Source organism: Nymphaea colorata, chromosome 7 (genome assembly GCF_008831285.2).
Source record: "Nymphaea colorata isolate Beijing-Zhang1983 chromosome 7, ASM883128v2, whole genome shotgun sequence".
Lineage (NCBI taxonomy): Eukaryota > Viridiplantae > Streptophyta > Magnoliopsida > Nymphaeales > Nymphaeaceae > Nymphaea > Nymphaea colorata.
In genome coordinates, this window is record NC_045144.1 from 24,476,567 (window position 1) to 24,494,545 (window position 17,979).

At 37.6% G+C, this 17,979-nt stretch overlaps 1 protein-coding gene across 1 annotated transcript; it reads right to left on the reverse strand.

The window, feature by feature from the left end:
- Positions 1-739: 739 nt before the first annotated feature.
- Positions 740-17,352, reverse strand: LOC116257244 (L-type lectin-domain containing receptor kinase SIT2-like). The gene is made up of 4 exons (XM_031633850.1): positions 17,205-17,352; positions 6,515-6,730; positions 5,817-6,404; positions 740-1,257 (listed from the first exon to the last, which is right to left on the reverse strand). Exons 1-4 carry the CDS (start codon positions 17,350-17,352, stop codon positions 740-742), a joined length of 1,470 nt encoding a protein of 489 aa, XP_031489710.1.
- Between the last annotated feature and the right edge of the window lie 627 nt (positions 17,353-17,979).

A 17,979-nucleotide genomic window follows, 5' to 3' on the forward strand; every position in this document is an offset into this window, starting at 1 on the left:
TATAAATTATTCATTGTAGAAAAGCTATTCACCTATCTCATGCAAAAGTACACTGTAGGTATTTTGATATATAAGCCCGAAGATATGTATACATAATTGATGCTTATCGCAATTAAGATTCTAGTGAAGTTACTAAATCCAAATCAGAAGTTGTGCAATAGAAAAAGCTTGTTTGATGGTTTAGTTTATTGATATCACCTAACCTAATATCAAAAATGCTGTCAGAAAAGGGTAAGCTACCCTAATTTGGAAAAACTAAACTACTGGGCCTAGGGCAATGAAAGAAAGGCAACAACGGGACACTGTGTTGTAGTTGATGATAATCATGTCGCTTAAAGAGTAAGAAACAAAATGCATGCTATGTCTAAATCTGGCGTAGGAAGAGAGAATTTTCTATGCCATGGCTACCACAACCTATGAGTAGTGAAGATAATGGTCAATGAGGAACTAATGTATATTCATAAGAATATAATTTCACAAGTATTAAATAATGCAAACATTTTGCTTGAGGTAGGTGGCCTGCGGGACCCAGCTTTCAGAAAATAACGTCATAGGTCTTGTCAATGTACCAGCCATGAAAGTCAAGCAAAATATGCTATTCTGCTACTTTGCCAATTCACTGATCCTATATGACTTTTCGGATGCCTCGGAAATGACGTGTTGAGAATTGTCTTCATACATCACAAGCCAGAGTTACCCTTCCCAGAGCAGATGATACCTTCCTGTATGGGTCCAAGTTTCATGAGGTTGACAATGCCTTCTCGGATGAGACTGAGCTTGCCGAAGTTGACGATCCCTGATCCGAAGATGGATACTGCAGAAGGAGTTGGTTCATGCCTTGATCGTGGATACCCAGATTCTGGTGTTCTAGATCTTGTAGCGGCACATCCCCATTAAGAAACTGACTCAACTGCCACATGTTTGGCCTTGATTCAGGTGCACTCTGTGAAAAGAGCAGGCCAAGCTTCAGCACAAGCTCTGCTTCCTCGACGACAAAGCTCGTTCCGAGCCTTTTATCCATGGCATCCAGTATTCGATCACCTTTCCACATAGAGTGGACCAACTCCACCAGAATCATCTCGTCAGAGGGCCTTTCGGGCTCAATTGGCCTCCTTCCACAGGCCACCTCTAGGAGCAAGGCACCATATGAGTACACATCGGAGCTCATCGTGGATTTGTTGGTGCGAGAGAGCTCCAGCGCCATGTAACCTAGACTACCAACGACGTGGGTAGTCTTGGGATTGGTACCATGGTCATGTTGGTGTATGGAACTTGATCCATACTGGACACTCATATGCAATACCGCGGATCCAACTGCGGGTTTGCCCTAATCCTTATGTTTAGAGGATGGCCGCCACTGGTGTGTGTCTGTCTATGTGTTCATCTGAGAGAGAGAATACAAGAGATCTGTGCGACCGTGGACGTAGGAGATTATTGCTCTGAACTACGTAAATCGTTGTCTTCTTCCTTGTTGCTTCTAACCCCCTCTTGAGAGTGCGAGAGGAGAGTTTATTGTGTGTTGTTCCTAACAACTGGTACCAGAGCTCGGTTCGTTCGCGGTAGGAACAATGGCGCTGAAACAAGGAATGATCAGAATCGAGAAGTTCGACGGTAAAGACTTCGGATTCTGGAAGATGCAGAACGAGGACTACTTATATCAGAAGAAACTACATGAACCGCTCATGGGAGCGAAACCCGCAACAATGGCTGATGCAGATTGGCAATTGCTGGATAGACAAGCCCTTGGAGTCATCCGGTTGATGCTAGCCAGAAACGTCGCCTTCAACATTGTTAACGAGAAGACGACAACAAGTCTAATGAAGACGCTAACAGATATGTACGAAAAACCCTCTACTTCGAATAAGGTATATCTGATGCGTCGATTATTTAATTTGAAAATGACTGAAGGTGCCTCTGTTACGGATCACATAAATGAGTTCAATGTTATTACTTCTCAATTATGTTCTATGGATATTAAGTTTGATGATGAGGTTCAAGCCCTAATTTTACTGTCATCTCTACCGGAGAGTTGGAGTGCCACTATGACCGCCATGAGTAGTTCATCGGGGTCAAGCAAATTGAAGTTCAGTGGTGTTCAAGATTTAATACTTAATGAGGACATTCGCAAAAGAGAAGCAGGAGAACCTCTCGGTTCTGCCCAAAATGTTCAAAATAGGGGCAGAACTAATCAATGCTACCAAGAGCGTGGAAGGTCCAAATCTAAGGGAAGGAGTCAATCCAAACCTCGAAGTGATGGCTGTTGGAACTGTGGTAAGCCAGGACATCGAAAAAGAGATTGCAGGTTGTTGAAGAAAAAGAACCCAAATCGTGAAGATGATTCAGCAAATGCAGCAACAGAAGATATAGCTGATGCACTTGCCTTAAGTGTACACAGCTCTATAGAGTCTTGGATTTTAGACTCTGGTGCATCTTTTCATTCAACGTATTCTAATGAAAGTATGCACAACTATGTTGCAGGAAAATTCGGCAGAGTATACCTTGCAGATGATGAACCTCTGGATATTGTAGGAAAAGGTGAGGTTCACATAAGAATGCAGAATGGACATGTATGGAAGTTAAAAGATGTCAGACATGTCCCAGGGTTGAAGAGGAATCTCATTTTGGTCGGGCAGTTAGATGATGAAGGCTATGTTACTACCTTTGTTGGCGGATCTTGGAAGATAACCAAAGGTGCTATGGTTATAGCACGAGGTCACAAACTTGGCACTTTGTACATGACTGCAGATGTGAAAGACACAGTGGCTGTGGCGAAATGTGAGAATAAATCATTGTTGTGGGATTGCAGGCTTGGGCATATGAGTGAGAAGGGAATGAAGATCATGACAACAAATAACAAGTTGCATTACTTGAAATCTGTAGACATTGGGCTATGTGAAGACTGTGTTTTCGGGAAACAGAAAATGGTTACTTTCTCCAAAGTTGGACGGCCTCCAAAGAAGGAAAAGCTAGAGTTGGTGCATACTGATGTTTGGGGACCAGCTCCAGTTCGTTCTCTTGGAGGATCCCTATACTATGTTACATTCATTGATGATTGCACAAGGAAGGTATGAGTTTACTTTCTCAAACATAAATCTGATGTGTTTACTGTTTTCAAAAGGTGGAAAGCAGAAGTAGAAAATCAGTTTGGAAAGAAGAATAAATGTCTGCAGTCAGATAATGGAGGTGAGTATGACAGCAAAGAGTTTAAATATTTTTGTGCAGATCATGGGATTCGAACACAAAGGACAATCCCTAAAAAGCCACGACAAAATGGGGTTGCTGAAAGAATGAACAGAACCCTTTGTGAAAGAGCAAGAAGCATGAGACTGCATTCAAGCTTGCCAAAGATGTTTTGGGCGGATGCAATCAATACAGCTGCATACTTGATAAATCGTGGGCCTTCTGTTCCTTTGGACTATGGGATACCTGAAGAAGCCTGGATCGGTAAAGAGGTAAATCTTGCACACTTAAGAGTCTTTGGTTGTGTCTCTTACATACATATAGACTCGGATAGAAGGGATAAATTAGATCCTAAGTCCAGGAAATGTTATTTCATTGGTTATAGAAATGATGAGTTTGGGTATCGTTTTTTGGATGATAAAGTGAAGAAAATCATTAGACATAATGATGTAGTGTTCAATGAAATGGCTCTGTACAAAGACAGGTAGTCTTATGTCTGAGAAGAATGAACATCATGACACAAGTGAAGACATTATAGAACTTCAAGATGTCTCTGAAGATGATGTTGCAATTAAGACTCCAGATGGAACAAGAACCAAGCACATCCCAACCTCCATTGAGGAGATCAAGTAGAAGGCTGAAACCAAATCGAAGGTATTCTCCTTATTTACGTTACCTACTGTTAACTGATGCCGGAGAACCCGAGTGTTTTGATGAAGCAATGCAGGTTACAGATTCAGTCAAGTGGGAGTTAGCCATGAAAGAAGAGATGGACTCTCTACATGCTAACAGAACATGGAAACTAACTGAGCTTCCTTGTGGGAAGAAGGCATTGCAAAACAAATGGGTATACAGGATTAAAGAAGAAGCAGATGGAAGAAAAAAGTATAAAGCAAGGTTAGTAGTAAAAGGTTTTCAACAGAAAGAAGGTATAGATTATACAGAAATTTTTTCTCCTGTTGTAAAACTAACTACTATAAGATTGGTATTAAGTTTAGTTGCAGCTAAAAATTTATATTTGGAGCAACTAGATGTAAAGACTGCATTCCTTCATGGGGATTTGGAGGAAGATATTTATATGGTACAACCTGAAGGTTTCCAGGTACGAGGAAAGGAAAATCTTGTATGCAAGTTAGAGAAGAGTCTCTATGGTTTAAAGCAGGCACCGAGACAGTGGTACAAAAAGTTTGATAACTTCATGGGGAGAATGCCTTCGAGAAGTGTGATATGGATCACTATTGCTATTTTAAGAACCTTGATAGTTGTTATATCATTTTACTATTATATGTGGATGAAGGAATGCTGTCTCAAATTTGCAAGAGATCAATTCTTTGAAAGAACAACTATCAAAGGAGTTTGAAATGAAAGATCTAGGCACTGCGAAACAAATCCTCGGGATGAGAATCAGTAGGGACAGTAAGCAAGGTACCTTAAATTTGTCTCAACAAAATTATATTGAGAAGATCTTGTGCAGGTTTAAGATGCAAGATGCTAAACCTGTTAGTACGCCTCTTGCTAGTCATTTCAAACTGTCCAAGGATTTGCCACCTAAGACAGATGAAGAACATGAAGAAATGTCAAAGATTCCATATGCTTCAGCAGTGGGTAGCTTGATGTATGCTATGGTATGCACTAGACCAGACATAGCACAAGCAGTGGGAGCAGTGAGCAGATACATCGCTGAGCCTGGAAAGAAACATTGAGAGGCTGTGAAGTAGATATTACGATATTTGAAAGGAACTTCAAGTATGAGCCTTTGTTTTAAGAAAAATTAATTACTTTTGCATGGCTTTGTGGATGCAGATTTGGGTGGTGATCTTGACAGTAGGAGAAATACTACCGGGTACATTTACACCCTAGGAGGAACCTGTGTCAGTTGGGTTTCACAGCTTCAAAAGGTTGTTGCGTTGTCTGCTACAGAAGTTGAATATATTGCAGTTACAGAAGCCAGCAAAGAGATTATTTGGCTAAAGACTATTCTAAAAGAATTGCATGTAAAGGAAGATAAGAGTGTTCTCTCTTGTGACAGTCAAAGTGCAATTCATTTAGCCAAGAATCCAGTCTTCCATGCTAGAACAAAGCATATTGAATTGAAGTATCATTTCATTAGAGATTTGTTGGAAGAGAAGATACTATCTCTTGAAAAGATTCGTGGAATAGAGAATCCAGCAGACATGTTGAGAAAGCCAGTGACTGCTGAGAAGCTGAGGTTATGTTAAACCTCAGTTGGTCTCCAAGGTTGATTGATGAGGAGACATCGCACATGTTGAGTATGTGTTGTACAAGCACTTGGATGGATCAAATTCCAAGTGGGAGATTGTTGGTGTATGGAACTTGATCCATACTGGACACTCATATGCAATACTTGAATTACTTTTTCTATATGTAAGGGCATACATGTCATTTTGTACAAACGCGGGTTTGCCCTAATCCTTATGTTTAGAGGATGGCCGCCGCTGGTGTGTGTCTGTCTGTGTGTTCATCTGAGAGAGAGAATACAAGAGATCTGTGCGACCGTGGACGTAGGAGATTATTGCTCCAAACCACGTAAATCGTTGTCTTCTTCCTTGTTGCTTCTAACCCCCTCTTGAGAGTGGGAGAGGAGAGTTTATTGTGTGTTGTTCCTAACGGGTCATAGAGTCTGGCAAGCCCAAAATCACCCAACCTGCCGTTTAGATCACCATCCAACAAAACATTACTCGCTTTAACATCTCTATGCACGACCACTTGCTCCCACTCTTCGTGAAGATACAGCAAGCCGAAAGCAATTCCCTTTAGAATCTTGAACCTTTGTTCCCAACTCAGCCTGCTCCCTTTCGTCCCAAAAAGATGACTGTCTAGACTCCTGTTCTGCATGAACTCATAAACCAGGAGTAGATCTTCGCCTCGTCTACACCAACCATGCAATTGGACCACGTTTTTGTGCCTCATCCTCCCCAAGCTTGACACTTCTGCCACAAATTCCCTCATCCCCTGCTTTGAACAATGTGAGACTTTCTTCACTGCAACCTCGATTCCGCTTCTGGGCAGCACACCTTTGTAGACACTGCCAAAGCCTCCTTTCCCCAACTCTTCCTTGAAACCTTTAGTTGCCCTGTAGATTTTCTTGTAGGGGAGCCTATGTGGGTAGTCCATCTCCCATCCTTCTATCTTCTCAGACGTGAGCTTCCTCTTCCTCTCTGGCGCCAGGACGAATGCGAAGCCATGGCCGCTGACTCCGAGAACTGGGATACGATTTCGAACACGAAATGGGTACTGAACGATTTGGTTTTCTTAGCACCAGGAGGCTTTTTGAACTACAGAATGGCAGGGTAGAACGCGTGGCCTTTGATGCCTGGATTCGTGGCAAGGTGACCGTTGGTCAGGGAAAGAGCCCCCGTTCTCGTAACAGTTGCAGAGTCGGATAGGTTCAGGTCTGAGGGGCAGAAGCGGTTGAAGAGAAAGGTGCTGTTGAGTGAAGTTGTAGGTGATCTGCAGATATGAGCAAGAATGTGAACAAGGAAGATGAGAAGGAACCTTGAACGGGGAAGGGCCATGACAGAGAAGACCGCTGAAAATCACAAAAAACGCAACCTTTTCATTTCCACAGTTTGGCATCAATGGACGCTTTCTTATAAGAAGTGTGGATGGGAAAGGGAGGGGGGTACGGAAGACTATAATTTATTTCTGGTCATCGGAATTGGAGGAGTGCGCCACTCTGTACACAACGTATGTACATCATAGGTAGAGTATATTTACTTCAGCATTGTACGTGTACAGTGACATTCTTAACCTATCATTATCACATATCTTTTTTCATTATTTCATATCTCTATACTTTGTCTCATAACTATGATCTCCAACGTTATGGACATGGGATATGATATGGAATGGTGTTAGATAATGAAAAAGCATAGTAAAATAAATGAATATGAGATAATGACTAAGGTATAAGATAATGACAGATATATGATATAAAGGATATGAGAAAATGTGTATGAAATAACAATAAGAGCATGAAATAATAGGCATGACAATGCGACATGAAGAGAATGAGATAACAACATAAACTGAGACAAAAAATGAAGATGTTTCTTTGCTGTTTCGATCTACATTTACCATTGACTCAATCATTCGATCTTATCTGCACATACAAAAGTTCTTTTTTCTATTAACTAAAGGCATTTTCCACCACCACTATATTGGCGTATGAAATTTTCGTGCCCAACAAGACATTTATAACCAGCTTCAGAATTGAAGTCGTTTTTGTAATAATGTTATTTGAGGGTATCTGAAAGGCAACAGGACAGTTTTAAATCTTGTCACCAAGCGACATGCCTTTTGTTATGTAATGGGCAACTTGCTTGTTAGGGGTGCTGGTTTCCCCACTTTAACATATAATATGCTCTTCCTTTTTTTGACCTTCTTGAATTTCCACAAAAAACTTGACAACTTTATTTGAAAAATGATTATTCCGCCATATTTATTGTACATACCAATTAGCCTAGCATTATTATTTGTACTATCTTAGGTTATATGAATTGGAAAGGAATACCAAAAAATGAAAAGTATTAGAGAACAACCTTTGTTTGCCTTCCCGAATTATCATTATTAATTCAAAACTATAACAGAGAAATTCTCATAGCTCCTGGAAATATACATATAGATCGGTCAATGCATATCAAACACAAAGAGTCAAGCAGTTACCTTCTTACATTAATTATGGTCGTCACAGCAAGGGTAGAGTTGGCTCATTATATAGAAAACATTTTTTTTAATTTAAAATGTGTAAAAGAAAAGTTTTTGTTAAAAACGAGCAATCGACTCCATTTTGAGCGATTCTGAACTTGCTCCAAATCTGATTTTGGTTTAGTCGGTTGTCGACTCGTTTGAGCGTGCGACTTAGGTTTAAAACATGACGCGTGATGCTCAAATTTTGTTGTTTTGAATGCGATTCGAATTTTGGGTCTGAAATGCTTGACTTGGATCTGAACTCAGGTTTTGGTTCTAATTTGAATCTGAAAGTTGAATTTTGTATTTGAATCTTGCGTCTAACTTTGGGTTTTGCGCTTGAGTAAAATAACGCAATCTTTCAGAAAAATTTGGGGTGATTACAGATGTCCCTCTTTATTACTAAGCCGGTGTTAGCCATGCTTAGTGACAAAGATAAGCACCACAAATTTTTCAAACAAAACATGTTGGGAGAAATATATCAGGCTTAACCCCTTACCTGAGTGGGTTGTTTGAGCTAATGTCGCAGGTTTAACCCTTTGTCTGCGCGGGTTTGCCGATATCAGATTCAGGTTTAACCCCCTGAATGGGTTGCCTCGACTTTCATCGCAATTTTAGCCCCTTACCTGTGTGCGTTGCATTGGCTTGCAGGTTCAACACCTTATCTGTGTGGGCTGCGTTGGCTTGTAGTGCAGGTTTAACCCCTTTACCTACGTGGGTTGCTTTGGCTTCTAGTGTAGGTTTAACCCCTTTACCTGCGTCAGTTGCTTTGGCTTGCAGTGCAGGTTTAACCCCTTTACCTGCGTGTGTTGCTTCGGCTTGCATTGCAGGTTTAACCCCTTGCTTGTGTGGGTTGCTCTTTTATCCATAATTTCAGGTTTTACCCATTTCCTGCATGGGTTGCTCCATAACAAGTGACAATGCCGTGAAAGAACCCTCATCACCTCGAATACCTTTGTTGAATCAATGAATGAAACCGTGTTGCTCCTTCATTGGTTGTGGCAAGAAAATTTCCTATCACCTCGAGTGCTTTTAGTGAAATTTTTGTTTTCACCCAAGGCTAGATTTTGAACTTGTTAAAATTCTCCAAACTAATGTTTGGGTGGAGCTTGCTTTGAAAAGCCCATAACCAAACGGCTAAGTTGCACTTGCTCCATAAAATTCCCTTATCTAGTGACATGGTTGAGCTAGCTTTTAGAAAGCTCTGAACCTAGCGGCCGAATTGCACTTGATCAAGTCTTTAGCTTAACAGCTAAGTTGATTTGATTGGGATATGATCCTTTTTTCTGTGGACAATGATGATTGTTCATGAAAAATATTTGTTGAAAAAGCAATTTGGAAATGTCTTGAAATAAAAATAAAAAAAAATGCTCCAGTATTGGCAATTGCCAAGATTAATAACAGAATTAGGTAGAAGATAAATGGTTGATGTCTTGGATTGAGACTGAGGTGAAGAAAATAATGGAAATTGCCTCAATCAAATAAGGTATGAGCAAAATTATATAAAGAAGATATATTTTCTACTAATAGGAAAATGAGGGTGCAATGTAATGACATATATATGAACTTCGGAATGCAAGAATTTTTATTTTGCCTCTAAGGAGAAGAAATTGAGGCAAAGCTGGTAGAAAGGAAATTTGTTATAAGAATATGACTGGTAGATGGTTATTCTCATGGCGAGATATCAAGATAATGTAGAAAAATAGAAAATCTTAGTTTTGAAATGGTTAAATCTCAAGTAAAATATAAATATATGTGGTTTGATTCATGAAGATATAGATTCAACACAGGTGAATGAATAAATCAAAAATCAAATGTCCGACGATTGAAAATAGAATATAATCAGAGCTTTAGTAAAAATCTTGGAATAAACAATGGTCCAATAAAATCATGGAAGTAGTAAAATGGTAAAAGGACACATCATATGTATTGAAGCCAAAAAATTATTGGGCTAAATATAAATGAGAAAAAAGGAATGTACAGCCCGAGTCAAGCACATGTTGATCACAAACTGAGATTGAGGCGGAGAAACTAATGGAAGTTGCCTCAAAGAATGAACGAATAAGCGAAAGGTAATATCACAAGTCTGCACTTGGATATAAAAGAATTTTGACATGAAATTGGGACAAAGTTTGAACGAAAGCAATTTATTATAGAAATATGATCGGTAACTAGTGATTCTCATAGAAAGATATCAAGTTGATAACATAGGAAAATAAAGAGAATTACGAGCAATTTATCAATACATGATTTTTAATTCATGCATGTCTAATCATTGAAAATAGAGTATACTCGAGTACATGTCTGATGATTGAAAAATGAAGTATACTCGAGTTAAGCAACGATTGACATCCAATGATAACTCAATAAAATCATGAAAGTAATAAAATAGGAAGAAAAATATACTATTGGTGTTGACTCTAGAAAATTGTCAAGCAAAGTCTCGTTTGAGAATATGATTCCGAACAAATAAATGATGGATTGACAAAGAGCAATCGATGTCTCAAATATGGAAGTAGTAAAATACAATGAAATAAACCCTATGAGTACTGAGGATAGAGAATTATGAGGAAAAATAATGTATAACCTAAGCCAAGCAAAGTTGGTAATTGAATTAGAAAATGTGAGGTCGGACCAATGAATAAATGATGATGATGGATTGATAAAGTATGATGAAATATAGATTTTGAAGCAATTCTACAACAAAAAGATGGACTTGTCAAAAAATAATTGACGACCCATGGGAAGCAAAACACACTATGTATATTGAACCTAGAAAGTTATTGGGCTGCATACGAATGAGGGAGAAATAATGCAAGACTTGAGTCAAGTGAGTTGGTAATTGGGCCAATAGGTGGTCATGAGGTTGGAAAAATAAATAAGGGATTGACAATGTATAATAAAATGTATATTTCAAAGCAACTCTAGAAAAATAGACTTGCCAAGGAATAATTGATGATCCAATGAAATTATGGAAGTAGTAAAATGTGAGGAAAGACACATCATAAGTATTGAAACTTGAAAAAATATTTGGCTAAAATGAGGGCAAAAGAATGCATGACATAAGTCATGCAAAGCTGGTAATTGAGCCAATAACTGGCTATCAAGTTTCGAAATATGAAGTTGGACAAACGAATAGATGAGAAATTGACAAAGTATGATAAAATGTAGATCTTGAAGTAATTCTGATAAATGGATTTGCTGAATGACAGTATTTAAAAAATCAATGTCATTTAGATAGTTGGGTTAAAGCATGAGCTCATGGTGTGATCATGTTGAAGATTATATAGAGTTGATCGAATGAAACATTGATTTAAATAAGAAAACAAAATGTAAAACTATTAAATTGATCAAAATATAGTGAAAGATGCACAAGCGATCATCATACAATGATAAACATCTAGCCCTTTCTAAGGCCACCTCTGTCAAGCATATATTTAGAAAATGAGCATAGGACCTTAATTAAATTGGGTTTAATCAAACTATTCCATATAAGATATGCTAGTAAACCTTACCCAAAAGGCTTGGTATGAGCATAAAATTTTTCATTTGGCAACTAAGGATAATGTTTATCTACTTCTTCTTGGACTCTCGTCGATATACCACAAGTTACCACTCATGATACTAACGAGGGGGCTTCCCACCCAAGGTGTGGTTTAGTTGTAAGGTTTAGTCTTGTGCTTCCGCTGAAGACCAAGCCCGGCAACATAATTACCGAGACAAATAGGTATTGGGGAATTTTTGAAATATGAGAAATCATGCAAAATCGGTTGCCTAAGATGGTGATTAAAATAAGTAGAAGAGCAAATATTGTTTTGAATCAAGCCTTAAATTGAGAAGGTTGTATTTGATACTTGATCTAGGTAAACATGATTGATCCTCCTCAACTAGTCTTATATGCAAGAGAGGAAATATAATCATCAAGTAATGTAATGAAATGCCGATGGGGTCAAGGCTACCGAGCAAAATGACATGCAAATACATATTAAAATGTACATATTTCGTGAGTATTTTTCCTGAGTTGGACAAGTTCCAACCTCAAAAATTAATATAAAGGTAAAAATTCTCAAACCATACTCTCATTCTCACCATACATTCACGTATAGATAGGAAAAATCAAATAACTTGAAACAAAACAATATTCAAGTAAAGAGAGAGAGAGAACATGATTCAACTATAAAAAGAAATATCATCTCATCTTCTCATGCTCTCGGTGCATTTGAGCATAGCCTATTGACTCTAAAATAGAGAATGAAAGCTATCTCCTTTAACCATGAAAAAATGAGGAAGAGAGAAAGAGAGGAAGCAAGGCAAGACTATTTTCAAGAAATAAAATAACATGACTCAAGCATGGAAATGAAAGATCATTTCATCTTCTCATGCTTCCGGTGCACTTGAGCATAGCCTCTTGTCTCTAAAAAGAGGTTGAGTGCTATCTGCTTTGGCCATGGAGAGATGAAGATGAGAGAAAAATAAAGAAAGAAGCAATGCTTGAAATGATCTTGGACTTACCTTGAAAGAATCTCCAAGATAATGAAGAGGATGTCTCCATGAGATTAGGGTTCATTAGACCAACGTGTATGTCTCCATAAGATTTGCCCCCATCCGCTTTCTTAAGTTGGCACTAGGAGAGGGAGATTTTATAAACAAGAAATTTATCTTCTCTATGTTCAGGTTTTGGCACTTCTTAGATATGAAGCTGTGATGCATTTGATTGCTTTTTGTAGATAAGTCCCTCCCCACACAATTCAAGTATTGAAGTTGGGGTACAAGACCCACAAACCAAAGTTAAAAAATTGATAAGAGTCCTAAAGGCCCGTTTGGTATATGGAACAGTTTGTAACTATACATAATCCACGAGAAAGTTGGGGTTGATTGATTGTACACTTTTTAACATGTGCCACAAAACTTCCCTAATATTTGAGCCATATCAATGGAATAGTTACCTACTGTTCTATTTAGCAAAACATACCTTAAAAAGGAGGAAACAGGGGATTAGATAGAAAATGGCTAGCATTCGGTAGAATGGGATCATTAGAGGGGAGACCTCCAGTACTCAAATGATTGGTATTGGTGTGAGGCACAAGACTGTGCTATTGGGCTCAGGTATTCACTACCCGATAATGGAGTCCAAGAAGACAAATGTGCAGGTGCCATTCAACATACTGCTAAAAAACAAGAGAAGTTATCTTTGAATATCCTTTCGCTGACGATGTTTGTACAACTAATGGTAGCATTATAATCCAAGTATACACCCCCTTATTCCTAATTTAAGCCCTTCTTTCCTCTTTACAATTTGCAAGAGGGGGAGGCACTGGATCCTCTACCTGAATTCATCTCCTTTTAGGAGCACCAAGAGATGTCCTTTTCTCATCAATAAGAGGTCGTTTGGGAGAAGAAGCATTCTGTGGATGTCCCTTGAACCTGCTCCAAATATTGGGGCATATTCATGGACAAAAGTTTTAGTGTTTCATGAATCTACCTCAAGCCTTGGGGTAGGTTTATAAGACACTCACAAAGTGTCCCTGCTGCCAAACAGACTCTACAGGAATGAAAAGGATTAGTCTAAGGTGCAAGGAGTAAAGAAAGACACAAGAAAGATGCAACTATGTATAGAAGGGTTCAAAGGCGCCTCAAACAAGGACCCTTTTGGTGGGAAAATCAACAGGTGGAGAGCCAAGAAGGATATATCACCTAGCAGGAAAAGACACAAAGCAAAGAGCAGTGGAGAAATAAAGATAAATTCTATGTAAAGAAAAGGGAATGACCAGTTTGCACAAGCATAACTTGCGAAAACCTAAAATTTTCTTGAATCAAGTCAGTCATGAAACCAAACTACTTGAATATCACAAGTAAACTTTTGATTTGGCCCATCCGTGAAGAGGGACACTGATCAACATGTCTATTTTAATTACATATGCTACCTATGAGAAAAAATATGTGGTCACATGATTGAATTAATGCGTAAAATATAAGAAAAGTGTAAAATAATATATAGAAGGTCTTCATTAATCTACATAGCATGTTGATAAATACAACACTGATGAAGCTTCAGTCTCTATTAAAAGTCCAAAACAATTTCAAAGTTGATGAGGGCATCTTGATTTCAAAGTTCTTGTGGTTCCTTAACAGGGAACAAAAAAATATAATAGTGAATGGATATATAATCTTTGTTGGCTGTTGCATTAGAAAATTGGTGCATTACTGTTTCAATAAGCAAGATTTTTACATTATTATTCATCATTATTTTGAAGTATATGTAATCTGGACAAGGGATATTATGCTTTGTGAAAATATTATGCAAGTCGTATATCATGTGATTTATTAATGTGAAGGAGCCATGAGGATGAACCACATTAAGGTAGTGTATTGGAATAAGAGTGGAGTAGGAAAGTTTGCAGCTCAATTAGACTAGTCTCTCTTCTGAAGGAGGAAAAGCTTAACATTAGTTGTAACTTGTAAAGCATGCTAACTAAAGATGCAGTTTTTGCAAATTTATGTTCTAGTACTATTTCCAGAAGAAAAGGTCTAATAAGAAATGGTATTTGAAATTCTAAGAGTTGTTAGCTTTGGAGATCAGATACCTAAGGTTGTCAAAAACTATATGGCTGTTTTTGGGACATTTTCATGTAAAATGATAGGAATAAGGCTGTTAAGGTCTTTTTTTTTGGCATATGAGCCTATACCTGTGTGTGCTTATGGAGTTGGAATGGATCCTTCCATCAACTGTTCCGCTACAGGAATGATGGGGCATTTCAATGAGACAAAATTCCCTTAAGATAAATGTTTCATGAATATGGTTCAAAGATGGAGTAGATTTCATAGAACACCTTAGAAAGATTTTTATGGCAGATTCACATAACAGTTACAAACTGTTCTACTTACCAAACGAGCCCCTAATGTCCCAAATTAGCAATCTTTGAAGTGCTTTTTCCAATTTATTAATGTGAACAAATTGGTAGAAATAACACATATAATTGGTCAAAGAGGTGAAAGGGTTTGGAGAGAGTTATGTGCAACTGGTTAGTGTTTCGAAAGACATCCACAGAGAAATTTGGAAATGGCAGGGTCAAGGGGAGATAGCTATTCTTGCAGCAGAAATTCATGGAGACCCACATGAAGCTTGGATCAGTTTCAACAACCAGGCTGGAAAAAACAAGAGCCATGCTGGAGGGCAAAAATATCCACAACAGTAGAAGACAGATGTATGTGAAACAAGAGAACATGTGGGAATTTCTAGGCCTATACCGGTGATGGTTTATAGCGATGAAAAATAGTGGTGCATGTCGTGAAGCATCTCTACATATCATGGCATGTATAGATCATGGGCATATGTCGTTGGCACAAGAATTTGGTTTCACGAGGTTAGGGCATGTGCCTAGGTTCTTCTTGCACATTTCTTTCATTTATAGAGAGATCTGTGTGTTTTCTAGGGGAGATTAAGTTTGTTGATGGGTGTTTGAAGAGTTTCTTTGATGATTTTCTGCAAATGCTTGTGTTTGCCTGTTTGTCGACACTTTTTTAGGTCCACATGTTAGTGTTGTTCAATTCAGCCCTTGAAAATCTCCAGGATAGTAACAGAGGTATTACTCTGGCTGCATTATGTCTTTCTCTTACAACCAAACATTTGATTTGACGAGATTGAGTCCAATACAAAAATCCATCACATGGGGTTGTTCTTTATAGAAGGTGAAACTTTGTCAATTTCACATGAAAGGAAATCAATGGAAAGAAAGGGATATGGAGAACGTGAAGATCCTGAAGCACAAGGAAAGTGGGAGGATCATGCTGTTTAGCCAGCAGTTAAAGACCTAACGTGTTGCATCAATTATCTTAGTAACGACCTCTCTTTTTCCTTCTTCATTCCAACTCCAGATTTTATCTGCAATTAGAATATTAAAATTATGGTTCTTTTTATGGATTGAGTGATTTTCATGTTTTTCAGTCTTTCATACTATATCTGAACATCAATAATGATAGTTCTTGCGTGTGCTTGTTGATGGCAACTTGAAGGATAAGCTATTTTCATATCTCAAACTGGTGGACTGCCTCTCTTACTCTTGTACTTAATAATATATCAAGCACACTTAGAAGAAGTCCTACATTCTAACTAAAAATCAATCTTTGTATGTGTAGATTAAGAAATGAATATTTGCGTTGAATCATGAGAAATTATGTGGGAGAGACAAATGAATGTCCTCATACAGTTTCTCTTCTTCTTTCATGCATTCACACACCAAAATCAATTGCACACATGCACATTCTAAAAAAAATAAGTGATCCTATTTCAAACTGCAAAAAGTGGAGAAGTCATATTGCAATAAGAATGTGGAAATCTCACTTAGTTTCAAAAGAAGACATAAGCATCATATCCTAATTTTCCCAAAAAAATTTGAAAACAATATATTTTCTAACATTTTGGAATCTACTTTCCATCAAAAGAGTGAGTTTCATTTGCACCTAATTCTTCACTAAAAAGGGAATTCACTTGAAATCACGTTCATATCTCTTAAACCTAATCATGTGATTTGGCAAAAAGAGATTTCAAAATTAATCTATTTGCTAAGAAAACTTAGTTATCTTGTGTCCAAAATCAATACAATTATTAATTGAGCTTAATGATTTCCCAAAAACTTGAACACAATTTGATGTCAATTTCAATCCAAAATCATGCAGTGATCTTGAGTTCACAACAAAGAATTAGATCTCCATCTCCAAATTCTCAAATTTTCTAAACAAATTTTCAATTTTCTATCCAATATTTCAATTCAAAATTGCTAAAATTATCAAGCAAAACTCCAAAATTTTGGGTCAAAACCACGATCCAAGTGAATTTTCAATACCTTTGCCATCCAGTGGCACATTTTTTTTGCCAAAACAATGAATTCCAATTTAAACAATGGTAATTTTTTTTATTTTTTTCAAAGAATTTACCAATTTCCTAAACAAACAAGTTGAATTTTCAAATAGCTTACCAAATCAAGTTAATTTTTCAAACAACTTGTGCAAATTTCTTTCTTATTTACCCAAAAAAAGTTTAGAAATCGCTTGTTCAAAACCAAGATCAAAATGAAATTCTAATTTCAATTTCAACCCTCTATCCACAAGCATACTTGTACATGATCCAAGAAATACTTAGTCCTTTGTCCAGTTACCCTTGTTAAAGGCGGCTAGAATGGTTGGATCTCGTACTGATTGGCTGATCCTTTTCTCTTAAATTTTTTCTCAAAAATCAATTTGAAATTTTTCTGCTTCGCATAAATACCCACACTCAATCGACACCTTAAGGATAGGAGGGGTGCAAATAGACAAACATTCAACCACAGGATCGTAGGTGTAATGATAGCTTAAAGTATTGTCATTTGCAAAACCAGATGCAAAGACTACCAATCCTAGAGCATAAGCATCTGAAACAAGAGATGTATGAGGAAGTAGAAGTTCAGGTATGTTGTCTTCCTCCATGGCCTTTCTTGTGCAAAAACTTAAAAGTTTGAGTGACTAAGGAACATTTGATAAGGAGCACTTATAAGTGATCCAAAGGTGATGTCTGAATCTGGTTCACTTGAGAAGAATATGTTGATGTCTGGCAAGATTTCCATGAAAACTGTATTTGGAAGAAGAAAACTTAATAAAGATGGATCTGAAGGAAGCATATAAAATATTTGACACCACTTTGATTGTATTATCCCTAATAGAATGTATCCTTTCCTAGTTTTAACATTATTGTTGAGCTACTTATATCTTGTAGCTTTCATACCTTGAAGGATTGAACTGAGTTGCCATAGAACTCAACCTGTGTTCAAATATTGATAAAAGAATTGGTTAATCCCAATTGATAAACTTTTTCTTGTTTTTTTATTTGCACAAAAGCTACTTCATATGCTGGTAGTTAATTTCTTTATATTCTTATGGCACTTGGCAGTGAATCAAAAAGGCATCTAGAGGACTGTTTATTGGAATATTGGCATCACTCTCTTTCGCCATAAATCACTTCAGGTAGCTATCATGTGTGATTTAACTTCATTTTTTGAAAGTAATTATGTTGTCTTACATTGATCAAATTCCTACCTATTGGTGCTAAAGGGTTTG